The sequence below is a fragment of the Lynx rufus genome, unplaced genomic scaffold (genome assembly GCF_022079265.1).
Source record: "Lynx rufus isolate CCGP_SWC_20201006 ecotype Redwood Valley unplaced genomic scaffold, mLynRuf1.p SCAF_15, whole genome shotgun sequence".
Taxonomy (NCBI): domain Eukaryota; kingdom Metazoa; phylum Chordata; class Mammalia; order Carnivora; family Felidae; genus Lynx; species Lynx rufus.
In genome coordinates, this window is record NW_025814829.1 from 35141196 (window position 1) to 35167991 (window position 26796).

General features: G+C 36.8%; 1 protein-coding gene across 2 annotated transcripts in view; it reads left to right on the plus strand.

Annotated features, from left to right (window-relative positions):
• The window catches only part of KCNK2 (potassium two pore domain channel subfamily K member 2), a 125950-nt gene that overhangs the window by 15456 nt on the left and 83698 nt on the right, over positions 1-26796 (plus strand). For both annotated transcript variants that reach the window (XM_047076846.1, XM_047076847.1), the window contains exon 3: positions 23553-23670. In XM_047076846.1, coding sequence (XP_046932802.1) covers positions 23553-23670 — 118 coding nt within the window. The remainder of the gene's footprint in view (positions 1-23552; positions 23671-26796) is intronic.

Consider the following 26796-nt stretch of genomic DNA (forward strand, 5'->3'; position numbering starts at 1 on the left):
TGCTCTTGGTTTTACGGGCAGTGGGAGATCAACAAATGGAAAATTTTAGAAGGAAACAGAGTATGTCATAATGATCCTAGGTGAATACTCTGGTGACCTGGTAGGGGGAAGAAATCAAATAAAAACAGAAAGATTGGTTGGAGAAATTTTAATGAAAGTTCATTTTGGAAAGAATTTTAAAGACAGAGGCTGAGAGGGGACAGACAGGGTTTGGGCCAGAAGACTGTCCTCTCTTCTCGCCTTTCAGGAAGAGATGCTCAAGGGTGGTGATCCAGGTAATGTGTGTACTTCTGGAGAAGATAAAGAGAGAGGGGAGGTGGCTGGTTGAGGGTTCTGAAGCTGATACCACATATTCAATTCAGTGTGTCTAAGAAGGAGATAATTTTAATGAGCAGAGATAATTGCTAGATGATTTATTTTATTTTATTTATTTTATTTTAATTTTCTTAAAATAAATTCTACTTTCAGGATAAAAGATTGTTGTTTATTTTACTATCTTTTTAAAATTATTTTCTATTTAAACCCTTCCACAACCGTACTGTTATATCTGGACATGTTACAGCTAATATGCTAATGTAAATGATTGGATAATTACTTTGTCCTTAATAAATATAGATTTTCTTCTTCTTCTTTTTTAAATCTGGTTAACAAGTTCCAAAGCTTCACAATGTTTTTTATTTCTGGAAGATGTTTTATCAGATGATGACATTTGGCTCTTGACTTGAGCTGGCCTGAAAATCTATTTCATGAGGCTAGTTTTAAATACTTCGGCTTAATTAAAATTGTCAATAATCTTATTTTATAATAACAATATCATTCTTGAGGCATATTTTTCTTGGATGCTGTACTATGCTGTTATTCAAAAAGTATTTTTTGATAGGACAGGAGCTTCTGCTTTATTTTCCATTACTCAGCTCCTTACAACCTTATTATTTCTTGATCCACAGAGAGCTTGTGTTTATGTTTGTGTGTTTGCATTTGTGTTTTATTCCCTCTGATGCTTTCCTGATGCAGGATTAAATTGCTTCAAGTAGCCTTCTTGATAGGGACCTAAATGAGACTCCTTTCTTCTTGAGGGCAAAGAAAGAAAAAAAAAAAAGTTAATCTCATGTATAAACCAAACTAGGGGGCACCTAGATGGTTCAGTCAGTTGAACATCCGACTTTGGCTGAGACCATGATCTCACAGTTTGTGGGTTCGAGCCCCGTGTCAGGCTCTGTGCTGACAGCTCAGAGCCTGGAGCCTGCTTCGGATTCTGTGTCTCTCTCTGCCCCTCCCCTGCTCCTGTTCTGTCTCTCTCTGTCTCTCAAAAATGAATAAACGTTAAAAAAAATTTTTTTAAACCGAACTAGCCTGGGTGTCTTAGAGTCTAAAAGAAAATGCAAAGAAAAAGCAATACTGGTAACTGCATCTGAAAGGTTATAACGAGTGTCTATAGAAAGTGCCAGCAAAATTTTATCATAATATACTTTGAATTATTTGCATGTAACATTTTAAGGAAGAAATTCATTGAATTTAGAACCTGAAATCTACAAGTACATATTACCTAGTCAAACCCTGTCACTTTAGAACTAAGAAAATAAACGATTCAACTATTTTCCTAAGAGTACCACTAGTTAGTGACAGAAAAAATACCGTCACTTCTAGTCCACGACTTCTAGTTCACCACTTTTCCTTTCCACCAATGTCTCTTTTTTCCTTTTTCTTTCTTGCTCTTGTAAATATCAGCATGTTTCTAAGATGAGAGCTGCTATTCTAACATTTTTTATTTTGAAGTAAGTAATCAAGATGTTTTCTTCTTTGCCCTCCAGAGCCGCAGCCTGCATACAGGCTGTGTCCCCACAGAGATGTGACTCATTATTCCGTATTTATCATCTCAGTTTTCCTGCTACCATTGCTTATGCTGCCTCTTTATGCTGAATGAATGAGTGAAAAATCTCAGAGTTTTAGGATTGGGGGAAATCCTGAATCTCAAAGAAAATGAAAGTGAGTAGTGTCCTTATGAAGTTTCTTGTCACCAAAGTTGCCAGATGAAGTTATAACTGGATTTTTTAAAAAAGGATTAAGCTTTTCAGCTAAAGGGTGATAAACCAAAATGCATTAGGAAAAAGAAACAAGACAACTTAGAATTTGGCTTTTTAAACTTTGTCTGATAAATGAATGAAACTTCCATGAATTCCACCCATTAAGTGAATATTGATTGAAATCTTACTATTGTGTAGCTAGCACTGTGCTAGACTATGGGTTCTTTCCCTCTCAAAATTGTATTTTATGATATGTATTTTATATCCTTAATGTCTTACTTTGCAATCTGTTATAAATATATAGCTCTCTATTTAACTATAGATTTATGGAATCTTTTTGAAAGACTTTGTAGTAATGCTATTTTATGGGTGTACCAGTCTTTTAAAACTATTCTCCTATGTCAAGGACTTTATCTTTTATTTTATTCTTTTATTGTGGTAAATAACACATGAGATCTACCTTGCTCACAAATGTTTAAGTATACAATAAAATATTGTTAACTATAAGCACAATGCTGTACAGCATATTTCTGAAACTTTTTCATCTTCCTTAACTGAAACTCTACACACGTTGGACAGCAAATCCACATTTCCCCATCCTGCCGCCTCCCACCCCTGGAAGGTACCATTCTCCTATCTGCTTCTATGAATTTGACTACTTTAGATAACTCATGTGAGTGGAATCATTAAGTCTTTGTCCTGTTGTGACTGGTTTATTTCATGTAGCATGATGTCCTCAAAGCTTCATCCAAGTTATAACATGTAACAGGATTTCCTTCTTTTTTTAAGACTGAATAATATTCCATTGTCTGTATATTCCACATTTTCTTTACCCATTGGTCCACTGATGGACATTTCGATTCTTTCTACGTCTTAACTATTGTGAATAATTCTGTAATGAACATGGTATTGCAAATATTTCTTTGAGATTCTGTTTTCTGTGGTTTTGGATAGATATTTGGAAGTGGGATGGTTGGACCAGAAGCTAGTTCTATTTTTAATTTTTGAGGAACATCCTTGTATTTTCTATAGCAGCTGCTCATTTTAGATTCCTACCAATAGTCCCCAGTTTCAATTCCTCCAAGTCATTGCTGACACTTAAGTTCTGGGTGTTTGTTTGTTTGTTTGGGGTTTTTTTTGTTTGTTTTTATTATGGCCACCTTATGAGATGTGAGGTGATATTGTAGTTTTTATTTGCATTTGCCTGACTATTAGTGATGTTGAGCAATTTTCATATACCTGTTGGACATTTTTATATCATCTTCAGATAAATGTCTAATCAAGTCCTTTGCTCATTTCTTTTTAATCAGGTTATTTGGGGTTTTTTGCTATTGAGTTGTAGGAATTCCTTATATATTTTGGATATTGGCCTTTTCCCAACATATGGTTTGCAGATATTTTCTCCCATTCAGCAGTTGACTTTTCACTCCATGGATTATTTCCTTTGCTATGCAGAAGCTTTTTAATTTGATGAAGTGCCACTTGTCTATTTTTTCTTTGTTGCTTGTGGGGTTTTTTAAAATTTTTTTAATGTTTATTCATTTTTGAGAGACAGAAAGAGACAGAACACAAGCAGGTGTGGGGCAGAGGGAGAGGGAGATGCAGAATCCGAAGTAGGCTCCAGGCTCTGAGCTGTGAGCACAGAGCCCAACGTGGGGCTCAAACTCATGAACCGCAAAATCATGACCTGAGCCAAAGTAGGATGCTCAACCGACTGAGCCACCCAGGTGCCTGTGTTGCCTGTGGTTTTAGCAACATTTCCCAGAAATCATTGCCAAGACCAGTGGCATGAAGCTTTTCTACTATATTTTCTTCCAGTAGTTTTATAGTTTCAGATCTTACACTTAAGTCCTTAATCCATTTTGAGCTGATTTTCATGTATGATGTAAGATAAAGGTCCAATTTTATTATCTTCTATGTGGATGCTCAGTTTTCCCAACACTATTTGCCAAAGAGACTGTCCTTTCCCCATTTATAGTCTTGACACTCTTGTTGGAGCTCATTTGACCATGGGTTTATTTCTGGCCTCTGTTCTGTAACATTGGTCTATACTTGTTTTGCCAGTTTCAAACTGTTTTGATTAGTGTAGCTTTGTGATATGTTTTGAAATCAGGAAGTGTGAGGCCTCCAGCTTTGTTCTTTTTCAAGATTGTTTGGGTTATGTGGAGTCCTTTGTAGTTCCATATGAATTTTAGGATTTTTTTTTTCCTGCAAAAAAAATGCTATTTAGATTTTAATGGGGATTGCATTGACTATGTAGATATTTGGGGGTATTATGGGCATTTTAACAATATTAAGTCTTCTAATCCATGAACATAGGATATCTTTCCACTTATTTGTCTTCTTTAATTTCTTTAAGCAAATGTAATAGTTTTTATTATACAAAGCATTCACTACCTTGTTAAATGTATTCTTAAGTATTTTATTCTCTTTAATGCTATTGTAAATGGGAAAGTTTCCTTAATCTCCTTTTGGATTGTTCACTGTTAGTATGGAAACACAGTGATTCTTATGTTGATTTTGTATTCTGTAGCTTTGTTGAATTCATTTCTTAGTACTAGCAGTTTTTTGTGGAATCTTTTGGGTTTTTTTACACGTAAGATCATGGAATTTGAACAGAAATACTTTGACTTCTTCCTTTCCAATTTGAATGCCTTGTATTTCTTTTCTTGTTGTATTGCTTTCATGAGGACTTCTAGTACTTTGTTGAATAGAAGTAGTCAGAGTGAGGTTTTTTTTTTGCCTTGTTCCTGATCTTAGAAGAAAAACTTTCAGTTTTTCATTATTGGGGATGATGTTAGGAGTGGACTTTCATATATGGCCTTTACTTTGTTGAGCTAATGTTCTTCTATTTCTAGTTTGCTGAGAATTTTTATCATAGAGGTTGTTGGCTTTTGTCAAATGTTTTTTCTCTTTCTCTTGAGACAATCATGTGATTTTTATCCTTTGTTCTGTTAATGCAGTGTATCATATTGATTAAATTTCATGTATTGAAACGTCTTTGCATCTCAGCAATAAATCCCACTCGGTCATGGTGTATGATCCTTTTAATGTGCTGTTGAATTCAATTTGCTAGTGTTTTGTCAAAGATGTTTGCATCTTCATTCATCAGAGATATTGGACTGTAGTTTCTTCTTATAGTGTCTGTCTGGCTTTGGTATCAGAGTAATGCTGCTTCTGTAAAATGAGTTTGGAAATGTTCCCTCCTTTTCAGTTTTCTGAAAGAGTCCAAGAAGGATTGGTGTTAATTCTTTAAATGTTTAGTAGAATTCATCAGTGAATCCTCTGGCCCTGACCTTTTCTTTGTTGGGAGGTTTTGATTACTGATTCAATCTACTTACTAGTTTAGGTATGTATATATTTTGTTTTTTCATAATTTAGTATTGGCAGATTGTCTGTTTCTAGGAATTTATCTATTTCTTCTAAGTTATCCAATTAGCTGGGTATAATTTTTCATAGTAGTTTCTTATAATCCTTTATATTTCTGTGGCATTGGTTGTGATGTCCACTCTTTTATTTCTGATTTTATTTAATTTGAGATTCCTTGTGTTTTTCTTAGTCTAGCAAGATTTGTCAATTTCTTTTATCTTAAAAAAAAAACCTCTTATTTTTGCTATGGTTTTTCATTCTCTATTTCACTTATTTCTGCTGTAATCTTTATTAAAATTTCCTTCTTTCTGCTAATTTTTAGTTTAGTTTGTTCTTTTTCTGGTTCTTTGAGGTGTATGGTTAGGTTCTTAATATTTGAGATCTTTCTTTTTTAATGATGGTGTTTACTGCTTATAGACTTCCCTCCTAGTACTACTTTTGCTGCAACTCATATGTCTTATTATGCTCTGTTTTCATTCCATTTGTCTCAGGACATTTTCTAATTTCCCTTTTGATTCTTCTTCAACCCATTGGTTATCCAGGAGTGTGTTGTTTAAGTTCCACATAATTATGAATTATCCAGTTTTCCCTCTGGTGTTGATTTCTAGTTTCATTCCATTTTGGTCAGAAAAGATACTTGGTATGATTTTGGTCTTCTTGAATTTGTTAAGACTTTTTTTGAACCCAACATGTAATCTGTTCTGGAAAAGATTCTGTGTGTACTTAAGAAAAACATGTATTATTATTTTTTGTGTGTGTGTATTTTTTGTTGACTGGTAGGTTCTGCATATGTCTGTTCGGCCCATTTGGTTTATAGTGTTGTTCATGTCTTCTGTTTCATTATTGATCTTTTGTCTGGATATTCAATCCATTATTGAAAGTGGGGCATTGATATCTCTTGTTATTGTGGTGTTGCTGTCTATTTATTCTTTCAGTTCTGTCAGTGGTCGCTTGATATATTTGAGCACTCTGATGTTGGGTGCATATATATTTATATTGTTACATCTTACTAGGGAATTGGACCTTTAATCATTATATAATACCTTCTTTGTTGTTTGTGACAGTTTTTGACTTAAAGTTTATATTGTTTTGTATAAGTATGGCCATACATGCTGTCCCTTGGCTACCATTTGAATGGAAAATCTTTTTCTACTTTTTCATTTTCAGTCTGTGTATCACCTTAAACCTAAAGCAGTTTCTTATAGACAGCATATTGTTGAATCTTTTTTAAAATCCATTCAGCCCCTCTGTCTCTTTTGACTATATCTTTGAACCCATCTACATTTAAGATAATTACCAATAGGAAAGAACTTACTGTTAATATTTTGTTAATTGTATCCTGTTGGTCTTATAGCTTTTTTATCACTCTTTTCCTCTCTTGCTATCTTCTTTGTTTTTGATGTTTTTTGTGTAATGATTTTTTTTAACTTCTTTATCCTTTTCTTTTGAAAATTTTCTGTAGGTATTATCTTTGTGGTTTCCATTGTGTTTATATAAAACATCTTGTTGTTACAACACTCTATTTTAAGCTGATAACAACTTAACTACAATTGCATACCAAACTCTTCTTTTTTCCCCCCACCAAAGTTTGTGTTATTGAGGTCACAAATAAGACTTTTAATTTTGTATCCACGAACACATTTTTGTAGTTACAGTTATTTTGTATACTCATGTTTTAACTTCTATATCACAATTAAAACTGTTATGCATCACCATTACAGTTCAATGGTACTCTATATTTGTCTACCTATTTATCTTTACCAGTTACGTTCATACTTTCATGTACTTTCTTGTTGCACTTTAACAGCCTTTTACTTCAACTTGAAGGATGCCTTTTAGCATTTCTTGTAAGGCAGGTTGAGGAGTCATGAACTCCATTAGCTTTTGCTTATCCAGGAAAATATTTATGTTTCATTTTTGAAGGACAGTTTTACCAGGTATAGTAAACCTGGGTGGCAATTTTTTCTTTCTTTGAACCTATCATCCCATTCTTTTCTGCCCTACAGGTTTTCTGCTGAGAAATATGCTTATAGTCTTACAGGGGCACCCTTGCATGCAATGAGTTACTTTTGTTTTGCTGCTTTCAAAATTGTCTCTTTGATTTTGACTTTTAACAATTTGATTGTATGTGCCTTGGGTGTGGACTTTTATAATTCATTCTATTTGGAGTCTTTCGGTCTTCTTGAACCTGGATGTTCATTTTCTTCCACAGATTTAGGAAGTTTTCAGCCATTATGTCTTAAGATAAGCTCCTTTCCTCTTTTTCTCTTCTACTTCTGGAACTTTGGGTGTATGACTTTGAGTCAGCTTGATAGTAGACCATAAATCCCTTAAACTTTCTTCTCTCTTTTTCATTGTCTTTCTTTTTGTTCCTTTGACTGGATAATTTCAAATGTCTTGCCTTGGAGTTCTCTGATTCTTCTGCTCAATCAGGTCTGCTGTTAAATTCCTGTAAGAGATTTTACAGTTGGGTTATTGTGTTCTCCAGCTCCTAAATTTCTGTTTAGTTTTCTTTTATATTTTCCATCTCTTTGTTGATATTCCCATTTTGTTCATGCATTGCTTTCTGAACCCACTGAACATCTTTATCATGGTTCTTTTGAATTCTTTGAGGTAATTCATATACCTTTGTTTCTTCAGTGTTCATTTCTGGACATCTATTTTGTTCCTTTGAATCGTGGTTTCCTATTTCTTCATATGCCTTGTAATTTTGTGTTGTGATCTACACATTTGGTAAAACAGCCACCTCTCTCAGTCTTTACAATCTGACTATGTACAGGGAGAAGCTTTCTCCCTTGAGATTCTATAGGCCTCTCATGTCTTTTCTGTGGATGTGTTTCTCTGAACTTGTGCATGTAAATTCCCAGTTACATGGATTTGCCAGTTTTTTTTCAGGAGCTTGTAATCTCTTGCTACCTCTGGTGTCTGTCTGAAGTACTGCAATTTTTCTTGAGCTATTGCAAGCCTCCCAGGGTTTTGTTATTCTCAGTGGTCTTGCAGTTTTTAGAGTAGACTGTATCCCATCAGCCAGTGCTCTGAATTGGGCAAGACATAAACCAATCCTTTGTGTAGCCCCTTCAAAAGCCAGAGTGTTGGACACATGCTCCACTTTTCCCTTTTCCCCTAAGGGAGAGGTTGCCAAGCTCTACTGGCCCATGTCTGCCAGACTGTAGGTCCTCTGGAGCAGAAGCAAGCCGCCTAGCTCATAGTGTTGTCATTGTCCCCTAGGCATCTAGAGGGTGCCAGGCTTCATCAGTACTCTGACATAGCAAGGCAAAAACCAATCCCTTGAGCAGTACCCCTTAATCCAGAACCCCTTAATCCAACTCTTTGCCTACTCAGGGAGAAGCTGGGGGCTAGGAGTTTTCTCACAGTTGCACCATGCTAAACTAGGGGGAGTGAATTTTCCTCCCAGCTTTGATGTGACTGGTTTTGTGCTCATTTGGAGTCCAGGAGCCTCTTAACTGATTTCTGGATTTCTCATTAAGGGAATTGGTCTGTGCACTGTTGACCCAGTATCTCTGTTGGAGGAGGTGGATCTGGGGGCTTCCTCTTTCACCATTTTGCTGATATCATCTCTCCTCTCTTGAGGTTATGGGTTTTAAAGCCAAGAGCAACTCAAGTAAGTTTCTTACAATTATGGGAACAAAAAATAAGTAAACTAATAAGCATATAAGGTAATTTCAAACAATTCTGAGTGTTTTCAAAAAGTAATAGAGGCTACATGCTACAGAATTGCTGTCTGGGCCAATTAAATTGGCACATGAAGGAATTCATGTATTTTAGCACAACCTGAAAAACAATAAATAGTCGACTGTGAATAGACTTGTGGATACTGAGGGAAGTTATTCCAGGTAGAGAAAAGGGCAAGTACATGATCTGACTTATGACTTAAAGGCATTGCTGTGGTTACCCTGGGAGGAACAGATGTACGTGGACAAAGTTGGAACCCGGAGGGAGGTGGTGGTGGCCTTATATGAGGACAGAAGTAGAAGCAGTGGATGTGATGAGATGGGATTAAATGGGATATTTTGAAGTTAAAGCTCATGGAATTTGATGTGAGGTGCGAGGGAAAGAAGTCAAGGATGGTGCCTTCCAAATATAGGTTTTGGGCTCTAAGAACTGGAAAACTAAAGCTGCCAATTAATGACCCAGGGAAAACTCAGGTGGAGCGGGTTTCAGGGAGGAAGTTGGGAATTCATTCTGGCATATGGTCGGTTTGAATTGCCTTTGTTGTTGTTGTTGTTGTTGTTTTATTCTTTTTATTTTTTTTAATGTTTATTTATTTATTATTATTTTTTTTTAAATATAAAATTTAATTGCCTTTTAGACACCCAGGTAGGGAAGCAGTCCAGAATGAACAACACATTTGGGAGGTGTCAGCATACTGACGATATCGAGAGCCTTGAGTTTAAATGAAATCACCTAGGAGTGTTGGATGGGTGGAGAACAGAACCAGAGGCTCAAAAGTGAAGGGAATGAGACATCCTTCAGGGAGCCTGAGAAAGCTAGAGAGGGTGGTGTTCTGTGGGCCAAGTGAAGACGTGCTGCCGGGTCGGAGCGATTAGCTGTGTCAAGTGTTAACTTACTGTCTTCACTGTGACGTGTAGTATACAGTTAGTGCTGTATCCCATCGGTTCACAATTGTAACCACTGCGTACTTAGGAATCAGTAAGCACAAAATATACCACAAATACTTCTTGAGCAGTTAGCATTACACTAGACACAGAGGCTGTGTGTGACGTAAACATTTAGGATAAGGCCTAAGGACCGTTTGGGATACATTAGACACATGGGGATAAAATAAACAAAATGCTCACCCCAACTTCAAACTGACGATTGGATTCTCTTTAAAAATTTATTTATGAATGTATTTATTGCTTGGGACGTCCCATGTGATTTCACATAAAAACAATACTATAAATGATAACTATGTCGAAAGCTAGTTGACCAAAGCCACAGTACAGCTAAACTGTATCACCAAGACGAGAGGCTGGTTTTCTAGGTTAATTATCATTTTTACTTACTTTGAACTAGTGATGTGTTTAGTCTCTCCATGCTTCAGCTTCGGTGGAAGGTAAATTATATATATATATATATATATATATATACACACACACACACATGCATAATACATATATACATATATGTGTGTATACATATATACATGTATATACATATGTGTGTATATGCACATATGTATGTATATGTGTATATATGTATGTATATGTATATATATGTATATATGATTCCTGTTAAGTTATATATATTTATTTGGTAATGGTCACAGGGTTAATTTTATGAGATGGTGAAGTACATCAGTCTTGCACTGCTGAGTCCAAATAGTTCCTTAAGGAGACAAAGCTATCTAGAGGACACCCAGTAGATGCACAGCAGATACAGCAGGTGATTAAAAATGAAAATTGAGTGACACTTAGGTGTATTCAGTCATCTCCTGATGCCAGCACTCTGGACCTGCCAGTGACTGCATGTTATGTACTTTTCTCTCCCTCTCTCTCTCTCTCATTCTCTCTCTCTCTCTCTGTCTCTCCCTGCCCAGTTTAAACCTATCATACTTGTTCCACCAACATAAACACATGCTTGGTTGGAAGGAGTCTGGGGGCAGGAGAAGTGATGATCGCTAAGGATGTTGGGCCAACCTGATACGCCTCCAGGCATTAGACCCCACCCCCCACTAAAGACTGCCCTAGCAATGGCATCTTTGAGGAAGGAAGACCCTCCACTGTCATGCTTATCATGTGGATTTTGAAGCATCTTCCCTTTCAAAGGTTGCCAGTGCTCCGAATTGCTCTTGGGATTGGTATCCTTGTGTGAATGAAGATGAACAATACCGCATATGTGAATGACTAATGTAGAAAACATGAGGAAAGATGCCAGGCTCGTTTTCAGTGCTGATCATTGTGGTGTGTGACACTCTTAAATCAGTCTGAGAGGTGCCCGAGGGAAGAGTTTAATTGCATTTTTGTGCAATAACTACTGGACAGGTGTCAAAGGGTAGCTCTATCATTCCAGTCGGCTTAGAAAAATAGAAGACATTCTATCAGGTTCCTGTTTCTCAAGAAAATGGATTTCTTTTTTTTTTTAATTTTTTTTTTCAACGTTTTTATTTATTTTTTGGGACAGAGAGAGACAGAGCATGAACGGGGGAGGGGCAGAGAGAGAGGGAGACACAGAATCGGAAACAGGCTCCAGGCTCCGAGCCATCAGCCCAGAGCCTGACGCAGGGCTCGAACTCACGGACCGCGAGATCGTGACCTGGCTGAAGTCGGACGCTTAACCGACTGCGCCACCCAGGCGCCCAAGAAAATGGATTTCAACCAGTTCAGTATTTGCTACGACTGGTGAGTGTATGGGTGTGTAATTGAGAAATACGAGGAAAACTTGGAGGAAAGCTAAGAAGCTCAGACAGGATGGGTATGAATCACTACGTTTTGGGAAGTTATTCATATACTATTTTTGCTGTCTTGATTTTGTGACATTGAGCCAAGAAATATAAACATATTAAGCAGTTTTGCCAGACTTCCTTTTCTCTGTGTAACGTTAGCGAGTCATTAGTAAACTAACCTGCAGTGTATTAAGAAATTTTCCCTGGAACCTGAAGGCATAGTCATTTCTTTTAGACTTATTAATGGCAGTGAGTCAGCTCAGTTGAAGTAAGAAATACATTAAATTTAATGGGGAGGGGCTGAAACAGAGGAACTGCCGATCCGAATATTATTGAAATATGCTAGTAATGTGATATTTTGCCCTTACTGATGACTGATTTTGGTAATGGGAAGTTTGATTTATTCAAACACAAATTTCCTTAGCTGGTCACTTTGTTGGCTGTGTGTGTGCATTTTCAGAACCTGAGATTTTCCGTCCTTGCTATGATCTTTTAGTTACAAATTCAGAAAAGGCGAGAAAAAAAATCATTTGTTTTAGAAACCTATAATAAAGAAAAGGGTTGCTTTTCTGTGGAGACTCGAATAATTTCCCCATTTCCTCTGCGATGACTTTTATATAGGTTAAAGTACTTTTTTGTTTAAATTTGTATCTGTTATGGAAATATGGGCTTAAGTGTGCTGGAAAACCAACTGAATTAGAGATCAGTGGTGTTTTACGAAAAAGCCATCAGAATCTCTGAATTTGGGAATTCTATGGATCCACGTAACTGACAGAGTAAAATTCGCTTTGCGTCATTTTGGGCTATTTCTTTTTCTCATCAGTTTCGAACTTCGGGCCTTTAAAACAGCGCATGAATAAATGATGGTTAGTGTGGCATGCCCCAGGCAAAATGGTATAAAAATATTGTCTTAGATACTGTGCCTTCTTGATCTCAGTTTTCTGCCTACTTGCATCCTATTTTAAGGACAACCTCCTTTAAAAGAACTTCCTAGACAGAGTGACTATGACTTGAATTAAGTTCCTATCTTATTCTCCTAGAACTGTCTCGTCTTTGTTATCTTTTATCTCCCCCCGCCCCCTGCCCCCTACTTGCTCTTTTGTTTCTTCCTGACTTCTTGTTCTACCTCCTTCTTTCTCCATATTGTCCTATTCTTTTATTAATCTCTTTTCTACTGCCTGTACTTATGCTGAGATGAGGTGGAAGGGACCAGAAAGATAGACAGAGATTAATATTCTGGTAGAATATTAATATACCCTAGAAATAATATGGAATCCAGGAAAATATGGAAGCACGCATAGCTGTGGGAATGCATATTTTAGTATGCTTGCTTCACATGTATTTTTCTGGCTCTCCAGAGTTGCAAGGACTCAGGGTCTTGACCACATTTTATCCTTTCTATACCACAGTGTGATTTCATGCAGGACTCCAAGAATAACAGAATTGTAGTGTTTCATGTTCCGTCCTTGTCTGATGTATAAATCATCTCTATAACAACTTTGCCAATGGTCATTTGAACTTGGATACAGTCATCCAAATGTATTCATTAGTAGAAGGTTGGTTATGTGAACTATTTTACATGTAGCTACTCAGTGAGGTATTGATGACTATGAAATAAGGTATTAATGGCTTCAAAATGCCTTATGAAATCTTATGTGATATGAATATAGTTGAAAGCACATTTAATGGATAATTGTTAACAAAACCAAAAGTTGAATATATATGTATGTTCAAAAATGGTTTTAGGGACTGTGAGTGATTTTTTTATTCTTATTTTTCCAAAATCCAGTCATTTGTACATTAATTTTACCACTAAAATTGTATTCCAAAGTGGATATAACCAAGGAAGGCAGCTCTTATACCAAGAAGTATGCCTCTTGCTTTGGGCTCTGTTGATGACATCCATCTCTCACTCCCTGTTCTTTCCTACTCTGGATTTTAAGTTTTTGTTCCTGCTAATAGGAAATAAATTTACACTTTAAAAAGAGCAAGAAAAAAGCTGTACATTTCATTAGTCTGTATAAAAATAGCTTTGACATGCGATGGTATAATCTGTAAATAGAAGGAAAGACATGGGAAGGTAAGCAAGATGTTTATTTTTAAAGGTGCTTTCTAACATCTAGTATGCGGAAACTGCTTCCCTTAGGAAATGCTATCCTTTTCTAGGTTATAGGAATTAAGTTTTGGGGGGCACCTGGCTGGTTCAGTTGGTAGAGCGCGCAACTCTTGATCTCAGGGTTGTGAGTTCAAGCCCCACATTTAATGTAGAGCTTGCTTTAAAAAAAAAAAAAAGAAAGAATTAAGTTTTTTGTTTTTTTAAAAAAAGGATGCTTCTTTATAAGGAGTTTCTAATTGGGGATGCCTGCGTGGCTCAGTCAGGTGAGTGTCTGACTCTGGATTTTGGCTCAGGTCATGACTCCAGGGTCCAGGTTGCTCCACGCTGAGCGTGGAACCTGCTTAAGATTCTCTCGCTTTCCTTCTGCCCCTCCCCCTGACTCACGCTCTCTCTCTCGCCCTAAAATTAAAAAAAAATAATTAAAAAAAAAAGTTTCTAATTAATGTGCGATTAAACATAGGTAATGGATTACATGGAAATACATTCAAAGATTTTTAAAGCCTTTTAAAAAAAAAACATGTTGGGGCGCCTGGGTGGCGTAGTCGGTTAAGCGTCCGACTTCAGCCAGGTCACGATCTCGCGGTCCGGGAGTTCGAGCCCCGCGTCAGGCTCTGGGCTGATGGCTCGGAGCCTGGAGCCTGTTTCCGATTCTGTGTCTCCCTCTCTCTCTGCCCCTCCCCCGTTCATGCTCTGTCTCTCTCTGTCCCAAACATAAATAAACGTTGAAAAAAAAAATTAAAAAAAAAAACATGAAATGTATTCTGATTCAAATTGTATCCAGCAAGAATAGTAGATTAAAAACATCATAGCATTACCTTTCTTACTTAAAAGATATACACTGGAGAAACCTTGAAAACTTGCTTCTTTACCAGGCTCTAAATTTAGAATGGTTTAATCACCTGTGTTCTGTATAAAATATGCAAATGTACTACTCCATTTTCTTTCTCCACAGAAATCAGTAATATATTTTCTCAAAGGAAAAAGATTATCGATGCTAGTTTAAAAATCTAACCTTTGTCAATACTTGTATATAACAGTTTATTTAACTGTGGAATGTAATTTTGGAATTTCTCATTCTTTCAGGGATTTATGTAGATTCCTCTACTTTTCCTAGCTAAAACAAAAGTTTTATCTCTGCATAACTACAGAATTTCTGAAAAACTAAATTTCATGTAATGTGTCTCAAGTTCCTTTATCAAATTGGAGGCTAGAATGTATACTATATGCAATATTTGATAGCAAATGATGAATATCTAAATGTCCTTTTACAAAATATAAACATCTTAACTATTAGATAAAACTCCTGCCTTTTCAGATATATGCAAAAGTTGGACACAACTGGAATCCCCAATAAGAATTCATCAGTTGGCCCATGTTTTCTCAAAACAGTATTCTCAGCCATACAGGGTTTTAATCAATCTAAGATGTATATATTCTTCACATAGAACTATAAGCAAGAACGTAATAGATTGATTTGATATTCACAGTTCCTGCTTATGGGAATTAGCTTTTTTTTTTTTTCAACGTTTATTTATTTTTGGGACAGAGAGAGACAGAGCATGAACGGGGGAGGGGCAGAGAGAGAGGGAGACACAGAATCGGAAACAGGCTCCAGGCTCCGAGCCATCAGCCCAGAGCCTGACGCGGGGCTCGAACTCCCGGACCGCGAGATCGTGACCTGGCTGAAGTCGGACGCTTAACCAACTGCGCCACCCAGGCGCCCCAGGAATTAGCTTTAATGCTGCAGTAATAAATATCCCACCGAAATGAAAGTTAGCATGTTATTACATGCTATTCTCTTGTATGCTAATATGAAATTACCATCTTATAGACCCAGAAGGGCTTAGCTGTTGGCAATTTTATTTTTTTTTTTTTTATTTTTTTAACATTTTTTATTTATTTTTGGGACAGAGAGAGACAGAGCATGAATGGGGGAGGGGCAGAGAGAGAGGGAGACACAGAATCGGAAACAGGCTCCAGGCTCTGAGCCATCAGCCCAGAGCCTGACGCGGGGCTCGAACTCACGGACCACGAGATCGTGACCTGGCTGAAGTCGGACGCTTAACCGACTGCGCCACCCAGGCGCCCCAGCTGTTGGCAATTTTATATGGTTCAACCTAGTACTGTCATTAGCTGAGAGCTGCCGCTGGACTAGGATAGTCTTGTGGATCAATATGGTAATACAGTGTGGTTTTCAAGAAGTTGTTTCCTCCCTCGCTGGACTGTCAATGGTCCCAAGTGGTACTCTGACAGAAATATTATCTCATGCAAGGAAGCCAGTGTCATTACTTTAGCTTCCAGAATACCATGAAAGGACAAAAAAGTGAAGAAGCATTTTCTGCCCATAGTTTCTGGGCATTTTTCCCAGTAATACAAAGGACGTAGCATGGGATTCTTCTGTATGTAAGTTTACACTCAAGATCTATGATGCTCCCTTTCAGTTGAACCTAATTTGATATGTCCAAGAAGCAGTCCCAGTGATTAAAGACTACCACATGTCACTGACATCAGAGGAGAAGCTTCTTGTGCAAATTATACCTGTAAAGAACATTTCAGATAGATATGGCCAATCAAGTTTAAAAGAACTCTTAGGGGGGCGCCTGGGTGGCGCAGTCGGTTAAGCGTCCGACTTCAGCCAGGTCACGATCTCGCGGTCCGGGAGTTCGAGCCCCGCGTCAGGCTCTGGGCTGATGGCTCGGAGCCTGGAGCCTGTTTCCGATGCTGTGTCTCCCTCTCTCTCTGCCCCTCCCCCGTTCATGCTCTGTCTCTCTCTGTCCCAAAAATAAATAAGAAACGTTGAAAAAAAAATTAAAAAAAATAAAGGACTCTTAGGGGCTCTTGGGTGGCTCAGTTCTTTAAGCGTCCGACTTCAGTTCACGTCATGATCCTACGGTTCGTGAGGTCGGACCCTGCATCAGGCTCACTGCTGTCAGCACAGAGCTCACTTTGGATCTTCTGTCCCCCTCTCTTTCTGCCCCTCCTCAGCTCATTCTCTCCCCCCTCTCTCTCTCTGTGTGTCTTTCTCTGTCTCTCTCTGTCTCTCTCTAAATGTATAAACTGTAAAAAAAAAAAAAAAACTATTAGGAAATACACAAACAAATGTGACTTTGCATTGATTCAAATATACCAGTCAGGGTTGCCTAGGCTCCACAGTGATGTATGTGAATTATGTGCTTGTAAGAGTAAAGGCCATCTTGAGATAGTCTCTGGATTTATCAGCAGGACCCTTGAAAGCAGTTCACATCATCTGACATTAGGTGATCATGGTGTTGACATATACCCAGAAGATTAAGAATGGGATCAACAATGATCCTGTAGCTTTTGGCAATGGTACTCATACGTCACGGTGTATAATTGATGAATGATGACTATTTTTGTGGTATAACAATACATAGTAATGATACCTACTGCTATGTCTTCTCACAAAGTTCTTTGGCAATGAGAGCATCAATTATTATTTCGCTTTTCTCATTATGGACTCTTCAAGTCTTTCAAAATAATCTTGCTTGCATACTTGAAGTGTTCAGATGAGGTGTTGTGAATGTGTGATTTAATTCTTTTCCTCAAGGCTAGGCCCCTCTCGGAATAAAACTTGCTCCTCCACGAGCAAATAGTGGCACAAAAAGATATGTAATTGTTCCTTACGGAAATCTGGCAAGATAATACTTATGTTTCTCGTTAAGGAACTGTTTAATAATACAGATGCCAGTGTAAGTATAACTGGATTTGGCCCCTGATGTCAATGATTGGAAATAGTGTTCTTTTCCATATGAGAAAAACATGAGGTCCGTCTTAAATACCCAGCCAAAAGAAGTTGTCATTGAGCCACGTCAATGATATGTCAATGATACAGACATCATTGGTATAACCCAGTTGGGAGCTAATAGTTGATACCCGCAGTTTAGAATTTTTACATCATTTAAAACTTTAATGTGACTTTACTTTTAGGATTAGAGGTATGAAAATGTATTTTAATGAAGTCATGATTACAATATTAACAGAGGAGGAATTTGGAGAAGGCATTCCTTCAGAACATTCTGTATTGTTGAGATGAGCATGAACATCTGAGCATCTGAGTAAGGGGGGAAAAAGCGAAATCAGAGCCTCCAGTGTGACCTGTGTTTTAAGATCTATGATATAACCCACTCTGAAAACAGTACATTCATCAGGTGTACTGATGGGTTACTTACTGATGGGTACGAAAGGTTACTTAATTTTCAACATAATTTCCTTCAATGACAAAATAGCTAGTCAGGTACCTTTTACCAGATGAAAAAGTTGTTCCTAGGTATTGGGCTCACGGGAACATTTTCATGATAGTCAATGATTGCCTTGCGTTCCGAGGTTAGTCTCATACAATTACAAATAAGTGTGTCCTATCAGTGTTTGGTGTCAAAGCTGAAAATGGTTCCAAAACTCCAAATGACATTGAGATATCAACGTCTTACAATTCAAGTAGGCACAAAATCACAGTAGAACTCTGTGAACTTCTGTTCTAAAGACATCGCTGTCATGGAACTCGGATTTTTCATCATAACTGTTATGAGTAATCACCTTTATCAGCTTAGTGAGTATAAAGCTCTCAGAGCTCTGTTTCTGAAGTTACAGTTTATATTCTTGAGTAGAACCATGTATTCACCTTCTTTTTCTTAACGCACGTTCTATGATTGTCTATATACTGAAGAGCAAAAATGAAATGTGAATCCAAACAAGATTATCTTATACTGTTTCTAATTGTATATTTTAAGTTTGGAAGCCCTTCCTTAATCAAGACTTCAAGTAATAATATGTTAGGATTAAATTTATAGGACCAAAATGTCCTTTATTCTCATCTAAACAATTCACTTTATTCGTAACTTATCAACATGACTCAATTGTCCACAAAAGTTATTATTGATGACATGATTGTTACTTTAGTCACATTATATGGCACATGCACAAACAGTTTTAACGAAGGCATTTGTTAAATGCTTTGATGGCCTGAATTGATGAAATTGCAGAGACTCTTAGATCTCTATCAGTACACTTGTCAAAGGGCATGCAGTTTCTTGTAGCTGTTGACCAAGAGACCTTGTACAAAAACATAAAATAAAATCGTAAGAATATTCCAATTTAGGAACCTCATGGTAGACTCATTCTCATAGTGAGTGATCTGACATGTCACCAGTTCCATCTCAAGCTCTGTGATAACTATCTACAACCCACACATTGCCAAGCATTACTGTTTCTGAGTCTACATTTGCTTCCTTTGCATTTAAATAACTTGTGGATGTTATCCCAGTGTCTGGGTAATGTTGCACCTCATCATTGAGAAGCAAAAGAATGGGCTAAAATAATGGTGCTGACCACGTAGGCTGTTTTAAGTCAATTGTTGGCAAAATTAGCTTGCATCTAGTCAATCAAATAATGTTATTTAATAGGGTGGAGTCTAAAGACGTGTTTTATCTTTTTTCACCTATCACTTTATCACCCTTATTTTTTGTTACTTCTCTGTTGTTTCCCCATTACCTAGCATCATAAACAGTTGATAAATATTTTTGAATAAATGAATGTGTTAACGAAATGTCTCTAAAATATAAAACTATACTTTGGATGCAGTTATAATCTATCTAAATCCCAACCTCTTTTTCCTTGTTTTTTTTACTGGAAGCATTAGTTTTCCTGGGAGTTGCAAAGCTAGAGATTATTGTGCCTGTGCTTCTAATGTTTGTGTGGACATCCCTTGTATGTTTATTGCTATCTTAAAATATTTCCAAAGACATTTTTAGGCTTTTAAGTTCTGTTTATGTGTCCCTTTTATTTGTCTGCTCTTGTAATTATTTAATTAAATACCATTTCCTTGCCAATAGTAAATATATTTAATGATAAAACACTAAAACCACTTTTTATGTGACAAAAAACAAACAAGTCTGCTCTCAATTATTTTTATTTAACATTGCTCTGGAGATGCTGGCCAATGTAATAAGAGATGAAAGGTAATAAAACATAACTTTTGGAAGATGCAGAGATAAAATGCCATTATTTGTAAGCTATATGCTTGCTTACTTTGGTTCTCCAGGTAGAAAACAAAATCAGACAAAAAAAGAAAAATACGAGTTCAGTATATAGCAGATTCTCAAGATGTGGTCCCAAGACCCTTTCAGAGGTTTGATGTGGTCAAAGCTATTTTTTTGAAAATACTGAGATGTTTTTGCCTTTTCTGCGCTCATTGCCTCATGAGTTTACAGTGGAGTTTTTCCAGAGGCTATGCGATGTGCTCTCCAGTAGGTTGAACACAGAAGCATATATTAGAATCTAAATGTTTTCTATCAAGCAGGATATTTAAGAGATTTATAATTACAGCAGCACTCTCAACAATAGCCAAATTATGGAAAGAGCCTGAATGTCCATCAACTGATGAATGGATAAAAAAATTGTGGTTTATATACATAATGGAGTACTATGTGGCAATGAGAAAGAATGAAATATGGCCCTTTGTAGCAACATGGATGGAACTGGAGAGTGTGATGCTAAGTGAAATAAGCCATACAGAGAAAGACAGATACCATATGGTTTCACTCTTATGTGGATCCTGAGAAACTTAACAGGAACCCATGGGGGAGGGGAAGAAAAAAAAAAAGAGGTTAGAGTAGAAGAGAGCCAAAGCATAAAAGACTCTTAAAAACTGAGAACAAACTGAGGGTTGATGGGGGGTGGGAGGGAGGGGAGGGTGGGTGATGGGTATCGAGGAGGGCACCTTTTGGGATGAGCACTGGGTGTTGTATGGAAACCAATTTGACAATAAACTTCATATATTGAAAAAAAAAGAGATTTATAAGTTACAAAACAGTGCCTCACTTCTCACTATTTTTTTTGTTTTGGAAAACATAATAATCTTCATAAACGTAGGTTACTTATGTTAATGTATAATGGCCTTATTTTATTTTTACATGAATTAATCAAAACGTTTTGAAAATTAGAAATTCCAATAAATATAGTAAATATCAAAAGTTATAGCTCATATATACAAACCTCCTTGATGCCTTCAATAACTTTTGAGACTATACAGTGGTTTTGAGAAAAAAAAATGAGAATTACTAGTGCAGAGAATAGGCAATATGTATTTGTGTATTCAGCAGCTATGACTAGTTATAATTTAAAATGAAAAAACATAAAATACTTAAGAATAACCTTACAGACCTATGTGAAGCATATATAAGTACTTTATTTCAGGAAATTAAAGGGGACTCAATCACTGGAGATTCATACCATGTTCTGTGATAGGAAGTTTCTCTATGCATTAATGTTCAGTTTCCTTAATTAATTTATAGATTTCATATATATCCAAACAGTGGAAATATGTTCAAAATTAGCTTCATTGTGTGCTGTGTGCATATATGTGCATTTATCTATATTTGTGTACATTTAATGGATAATAAAGGAAGCATTGTTATTTACCTTTACACACAGTAAAGGATATATAAATGTAAACAATTCTTATCAATTCACTAAGGATAAAATATTAATATTAGAGGTAATAGCATTGCTAAGCACTTGTAAATTGTTGGGAGTGCAGTTGTAAATTGTAACAACCTTCCTGGACAGCTGCTTGCTACTATATATCAAGAACGTTAAAATATTCATAATCTTTTTTTAATGTTTATTTATTTATTTTGAGAGAGAGAGAGAGACAGCACGTGCATGCGTGTGAGCCAGGGAGGGCCAAACAGAGAGAGAGAGAGAGAGAGAGAGTCCCAAGGAGGCTCTGAAGTGTCAGCACAGAGCGGGAAGCAGGGCTCCATCTCACAAACTGTGAGATCATGACCTGAGCCGAAATCAAGAGTCAGATGCTTAACCAATTAATTGAGCCACCCAGGTGCCCCCAAATATTCATAGTTTTTAATGTGGCAAACTTATTTCTAGCAATCTGTCCCAATGAAGTATTCAGAAATGAAAAAATATATTTATACATAAATATGTTCAGAGCAGCACTTTTCATAATAAGAAATTTTAGAACAGCTTATATGTCTACATATCTGGCAGTGATTAAGTAAATACGGTAATGACAAAGAAAAACTACATATAGAAAAATATTAAGTAAAAATAGAGTATATGTTTCATATATTTCATAAATCCAACCATATAAAAAGTATAGCAAAACACCAGGAATAGATACTTTAATACATTAACAGTGTTTATCTCTGGAGTCTGGAATTGTGGATAAGTTTTATTATTCTTGTTATGCCTTTCTGTATTTTCATAAATTTTTTATAATAAATATATATTGTTAAAATTTTTTTTTAATTTTTTTAACGTTTACTTATTTTTGAGAGAGAGAGAGCAAATAGGGAAGAGGCAGAGGGAGAGGGACACACAGAATCCGAAGCAGGCTCCAGGCGCTGAGCTGTCAGCACAGAGCCCGACGCGGGGCTTGAACCCACAAACCATGAGATCATGACCTGACCCGAAGTCGGACACTTAACTGACTGAGCCACCCAGGCGTCCCTATATTGTTTAAAATTTTAAGAGAGCATTGCCATTTAATTAACTTTACACAGAACTACTAAAGTTTTAGGTTATAAGGTAAAACAAATCAGACAAATGTAATTTTATATTGCATTTTCAGCTCTGGATTACATGCTCTTTTCCATCTGACGGTAACTTTCTGGGGTAGTGCCCTCCGTTTTCACAGTGCAGTTTTTGTCCACTTGCCAGTAGACTGAGCTTAAACAAATCACTTTACCTCTCTCAGTATTTAATTTCCTTGTCTATCAAATGAAGCTCCTTCCAATTTTAAAATCTGGAAATTAAATGATAAAGATCTCTAAAACTATACGCAGAAAACACCTTTTCCTACAATCCGTATGTCTCTCTTTTACTACACAATTTTCTCCTAACATGTTCTCTTCTGTGTTTTGTTCTTCTGGATATCCCTATCCTCTGCTCAACATCTGATGATTTGGGAGATTATAATGTCATCTTTCTGTCTGTCTTTCCTTACCACTCAAGGCAGTGTCCAGATCCTAGTGTCCCTATACGAATATTGTTGATTGTCATCTAGGGGCTTTTGGTGATATTTTGGTGATGCTATGAGATGGTAATCGAATTTATAAAGAATCTGCAGAGATTTTAAGAATCTAGATATACATGGAGTAACTTAAGTTTGATAGTGAATTGCTATTGCCTTTTTAAAAAAGCATCTTATTGTTATATACACTCTACAGCTATACACAAACCAGGCTTGGCTGAAACATTCAAAATGATTAGCACTTTGGAAATAACCTGCTTTTTGATGAAGCTTTTATATATTATTTAAATTGTAAGTGTGCAATATTTTTGCTCTGTGTTGCTTCCTAAAAAAATAGTAGTTGATTCAAATAAGTCACTCAATATGCTATCAGAAGAGATACAAATGCATATTGGTGCAGTATGATATGCTCCATACAGATCCATTCACTTGATACCAAATACAATTTTCTTATCATGTAACTTATTAAATTCTTTAGTAGAAAGCCTTAATCTGTATTGTATACTCCAAATGAAAAAGCAAGCCTTAAAATGGATTCTTTGTCTAATTCGTCAACTAGGGTGAAATATGTGCTGTTTGATGCCTCCGTGTGATTTATGTGTACTGATAAATTTCTTTTTAAACTTGCAGCAAATAGTGGCAGCAATAAATGCAGGGATTATACCTTTAGGAAACACCTCCAATCAAATCAGTCACTGGGATTTGGGAAGTTCCTTCTTCTTTGCTGGCACTGTTATAACAACTATAGGTAGGAGACAACTTATCTTGTTTTCTAATCTTGGTACAGCTTGTGAGCTAAACTTCATGTTTGAATTTTTCTTTTATGGCGGGTCAATTTGGTCTATAGCATGTAGAAAACTAGATTTTCGTAAATGGATTTTGAAAAGAACGTTGAAAAGTTTGAACAAAGGGATGGTGGAAATGAATTCGTTATCGTACCAGAATACTAATTTACGTTTAAAATGCATATGAACCCCAAAAGCAGTGTGCTTGAGTCATTTGACTAATGGATAGGGATGTCAGGAAATGGCTTGAAATGATGACTTTGTGGGGGGACAAGTGGTTTTAAATTTCCCTGCCTCTTTGATTCTTTAGTGTAGAAAGAAAACGTTTGAGTACCGTTTTGACATTCTTTTCATGAAGTTCTTATCTGATATGACTTTTACCAATTTGTAAATTTTAACTCTATAGTTCAACAGATTATCCCTGTTCTTATATGCTTGCGTGTCATGATTGCTTAAGGGACTTTTAAAAATATATTGTGTTTGCAGTAGTGCACATGTGTAAAAAAACCAACACCGAAATATGAAGATTACAAAAAGAATTAAAGTCTAAACCCTCGCTGTTTGCCTTCTACTCATGTTGTTTGTTACAATGCTAAAAAGGACCTCATAGTGGAACAGGGTCTCTTTTTGGGTTTGACTGTGCATACACTCGGCACTTTCTAGGAAGCAAAGAGGGTGTATCTAGATGACTTTTCTTCTGGTAGTTAGTCATTCAGTGCCCAAGAAATATCCAGAGGCTATAAATACAGACCCCATAGAGAAATCCATGCTTGCCATGCCGTGGGGATTAGGAAAGGTTACAGCTGTCTTGTTACATGGAAGGAGGTGGGTTTAAAACGTAATTTTCAAGATAGGGAAGGAAATGACTCATCCCAGTTATGAAGGAATTTTAAGTGGAAGAATTCTTCCCTTCGACATATGCTTGTGATGAGATTTCCTCTCATGGGCCTGATGTCTGATTTTGGGGTGTGAATTACGATTCTAAGAGTTTTCATATTATTATGTGATGCCATTGATAAATTATGAAGTAGATAAGATTTTCAAATCAGTACTTTATATCAGAGTCCTAAATAAGAGGACAGAGACAATGTATGGATGAACTCTTGCTTAAAATCTTCCTTTGGAAAAAAAAATTTGTAGAGTCTTGTCATTATCCAAATCCACCATAATGACTCTTTGTGCTGGATCACTTGCCAGTGAAATAAATACCCGAGCGTGTTGATTTTTGCCTTTGTTGAGAGGTCAAGGAACTATATTTACTTTTCTGTTTCTAGCAGCTAGGTCAAAAGTGGTATGGCTGTGAAAATCTGGAAGAATGGCAACCTGGATTTCTAACCATAATGACAGGTTAACCTCAGAGCTTAGACATCTTGGCCATTTCTACTATGGAAATAACTGCTTATTGTGTAAACTACTTAGAGTCTAGAAGAGAAAAGAAACTTCACAGACTCAGTGAGAGTGGTTTGTTTCTGCCCAATGAAAACTCAAAAGTCCAAGTTATAACTCTTCATGACCACCACTAAATTATTCTGCAAGAGACTTAGTCATTATGCTGACTTACTGTTGCATCCTATGTTTGTAAACAGTCTCATATCTTGAATCCCAAATTCAGTAAGTTTTGCAGACATATACTTCAACACATGAAAAAATAAACCATTATTACCAGCCTTACCCCAAATTATAGCCATTAAGCACAGTAGCTGATTATTTAGGTTGTTTAGGTAGCTACCTGACAACAGACCACATTCTCTACTGTTCTATCTCAGGCTTTAGTCTTAGGTGGATTAAGTCATTCTAGGTCACCCACACTTCCTCCATAGTCTTTTACTCCTAGGTCAAGGTCATCTCCTATGACCTTAGAACAGATTATGATCTAGGGCAGGATAAAAATTTTGGCTTCTTTATGCGTGTCCTTTTGACACTTAAGTCATCATCCAATAAAATTCAAAGTATAATTATTAATCCTTGTAATGACAATAATTATGTGAGCTTTGAAGTGGTTTTTAACAATCACAGACATTGTAACCTCTAGCGCTGGCTGCATTGCATTAGTTATTTAAAAAAAGAATTTGAGACAGTTTTGTAGAATAAATTACAGGGGCTTTTACACGGTGCCTGGAACAGGCAGTGCTTGATGGAGCTGTGTTAGCTACAGTTGTCCAAGATGCGTCTATTTGGTGTTATCAATTTGCCTAAGAAGCCAAAGGGACTGTTATTATCATTGGAAATATGCCCAAGGGAAGTTTAATGATACAAAACAGATTATTAAAACTTAAGGCCTAATTTTACAGTTTCTCTTCATATTATCTACCTACTCTCCCAATTCATATGCTTCCAAACCCTGCACAAATTCCATTCCACAGTTGCACAGGCTCCAGTCCATTCTTCGCTGTTCTCAAACCTCACTTCCGGTCATCAGTTAGTTCTGTTGCCTCTTACCTCAGAGCACATCCACAGTTAAACTGCTACTCACCGTTCAAACTGCCGCCATTTTGGTCCAAGCCGGCATCATCTCAGCGTCAGCATCCTTGCAGAAAGGAACCTTCTACTGAGAGCATTTGTGTGCTTTACGAGGCAGAGCAAACACCATACTCCTCCCCACCTCACTTAGTAAGATGCAAGTAGTTCTGTGAGGTTAGGGATTTTGCTGTGTTTGCATCTTTTGTGCATCCCCAATGCTTGATCCATAGGGGGTGCTTAACAATTATTTTTGGAATTTAATAACAAATAGGCGTTCTAAATGGTCTGAACTGTGGTTTGCTGTAAATTACATAATGCTAAATTGACCTAGTGTACCACATTCTTAATAGCTCTTTAAAAAAATATTTATTTATTTTGAGGGGGGGAAGGGCAGAGAGAGAGGGAGAGAAAGAATCCCAAGCAGGCTCTGCACGATCAGCACGGAGCCCGACGTTGTGCTCAAACCCATGAACCGTTGAGATCATGACCTGAGCCTAAGTCAAGAGTCGTATGCTTAACCCACTGAGCCACGCAGGCGCCCTCATTCTTAGCTCTTTTAATAGATTTTATGACCAACTTTTTTGTTAGTTTGTTCATTTATTTATTCAACAAATAATACAGCACCATCA